We start from the raw sequence: 2,407 nt of genomic DNA on the forward strand, positions 1-2,407 counted from the left end.
AGTGACCAACTGTATATAAAAAGAAAGTCTTCTTGCCACCTTGTCAAGTTTAAGAGAAAATAATTTGGTAGAAGTGGGTGAAGTTTGGTTCTCAAGTTTCGCCCCATAGAACATGACGAAGATTCAAGTTAAATGTAAAATTGTGAAAAGTGTATCAAAGACAGTTATTTGAATTAGAACAAATTCCAGGATTACCTTCATCGTCTTGGCAGTCAGATGATCTCTGCCCTCTGGAACATCGAGTCCAACGGCTGGAAATTCTGGGTCAGCAACAGAACTCATGAACAGGACCAGGTTACAACGTTTGGCCCAGGTGTTCTTCACGTGGATGGCTTTACTAGCAAAAGGTCAATGTCTTCAATTATTTGAGCAAATATGTTATGTTATTTTAAAATGCTTAGAAAACTTTAATAAACGTTTTTCTTTGCGTTGCAGTCGTAATCATCTAAGTCGACACCCTACAAAACTACAAATATTTGCTATAAAATCCATACACTAGCTAAGAAGATATTTACAAAGATTCTCTCCCCCATATTAACCTCAGTATCTAAGTTTTGTTTACTTAATTCGTTAAGCGATAGAGTGATCTCTCGTTTATTCTACGTAATTTCCCTTCTGTTACGAAGACGGTGAATTAAGTTTCAAAGACTAATTAATATCTTTACATTAACCATTAGACATCATTGTTGTCGTTATTTAAGATTTGAAAGAAATCGCTCACTTGGAGAAGTATCCATATGAGTTACAGAATGGCAATAAGATATTACGATCTAAACTTTGCACTAACACTAATATTGAAAAACAAAAAGTATAAATGTCAAACAATTTGGTTTAAAAGTTTTAGAATAGACGAGTATCCGTAGATTAGAAAATGGAACTAAATGCGGGTAGAGTCTGGTAGAGGTCAGTTATATCGATGACGTAACAATGTGGTGTTTACCTGCGTAAATTGGTAGGTGACGTCATAATCCAACAAGCAACTCTAACCTTGCTGTAAAGTTCTTTAGCAAGTAAATCATCATCTACATCAAATAAACACGTCATCAGTTATACAATCAATCATCACGTCCTCATTATCTACACAACCAATGAACATCATTTTTATTAATCATTCAACACAAAATTAACATTTATTAAATTAATGCATACTTTCAGTTTAGTGAGCATAAACTAACAAAGATGCTAGATCGGAAAGTGTCAAAGTTTTGTTTTACTGGTACTGCTAACCGAAGACTAAATGACACCCTAACTTTAACCCTAATCTAAATGTATATTAGCCATAGACTTGACTCTATATTTGACACTATGCTTGACACTAGACTTGACACTAGACTTGATTTGACACTAGACAACACTAGACCTGACACCAGACTTGACACTAGACGACACTAGACTTGACACTAGACTTAACTTGACACTATACTTGACACTATACTTGACACGAAACTTGACACTATACCTGACATTAGACTTGACACTATACTTGACATTAGACTTGACACTAGACGACACCAGGCTTGACACTAGACTTGACTCTAGACTTAACTTGACACTATACTTGACAGTAGACTTGATATGACACTAGACGACACAAGACTTGACACTATACTTGACACTATACTTGACACTAGACTTGACACTAGACTTGACACTTGACTTACACTAGACTCCACGTTAACCAGGTGGTCACAGAAGATAACAAACAAATAGACACAAGATGTTTACTTAATCTCACACTAAACTTCTGATTCATCCCACAATAAATATCTGATTAATCCTACACCTAAAATCTGATTAACTTCACTGTTAACACCTAATAATTATACACTAAACATCTGATTAATCACACACCAAACATTTGTTTAACCCCACTGTTAACACCCATTAGGCCCAGAGTTTCTTCCAGGCATCTCTTCTAAATAATTTATATAGAAAATATAAACTTTTAACAGTGCCCCCCCCCCCCCCCGAAGAAAGTCTTCCCCCCCCCCCCCCGAAAATTTCAAGTGCCCCTCGGAGAAAAATGTCTGGAAGAAACACTGATTAGGCCTACACCAAACAAAGAAAACTAGCAAGACCGTCACCATGTAGATACTGTGAGTCCACAAACTTCTGCTGCTTAGATTCACTCGTAATTAAAACCGGAAGTCTAGAGATTTGTGGGCTGAAGTTTCTGGCATTGTTTCCGCTCGGTACCTGAAATATTTGTGTTTACATTTTTTTCATCATTACTAAATCCTAAGTTTGATATAATTAAACTTAGGATTAACATGAAAGGATTTTTCTGTGATTAAAAAATTAAGATTGCAGAAAACGCAGAGATGAAAAATCCAAATTAGATATTTAAAGATGTGACCATATTACATTTATTCATTAAAATTAAATAGAAATCATACTTCAACGAATG

The 2,407-nt window shown here is 35.4% G+C and overlaps 1 protein-coding gene across 1 annotated transcript in view; it reads right to left on the bottom strand.

Annotated features, from left to right (window-relative positions):
• The window catches only part of LOC131935919 (glycoprotein-N-acetylgalactosamine 3-beta-galactosyltransferase 1-like), a 2,455-nt gene extending 1,411 nt beyond the window's left edge, over positions 1–1,044 (bottom strand). The window contains exons 1-2 of the mRNA XM_059292663.1: positions 941–1,044; positions 196–337 (exon numbers count right to left, since the gene is read on the bottom strand). Of these exons, the coding sequence (XP_059148646.1) occupies positions 196–337; positions 941–1,044 (246 nt within the window). The remainder of the gene's footprint in view (positions 1–195; positions 338–940) is intronic.
• Positions 1,045–2,407: the final 1,363 nt, after the last annotated feature.

Source organism: Physella acuta, unplaced genomic scaffold (assembly GCF_028476545.2).
Source record: "Physella acuta isolate Inbredline_101_S28 unplaced genomic scaffold, ASM2847654v3 ptg000164l, whole genome shotgun sequence".
NCBI lineage: Eukaryota > Metazoa > Mollusca > Gastropoda > Physidae > Physella > Physella acuta.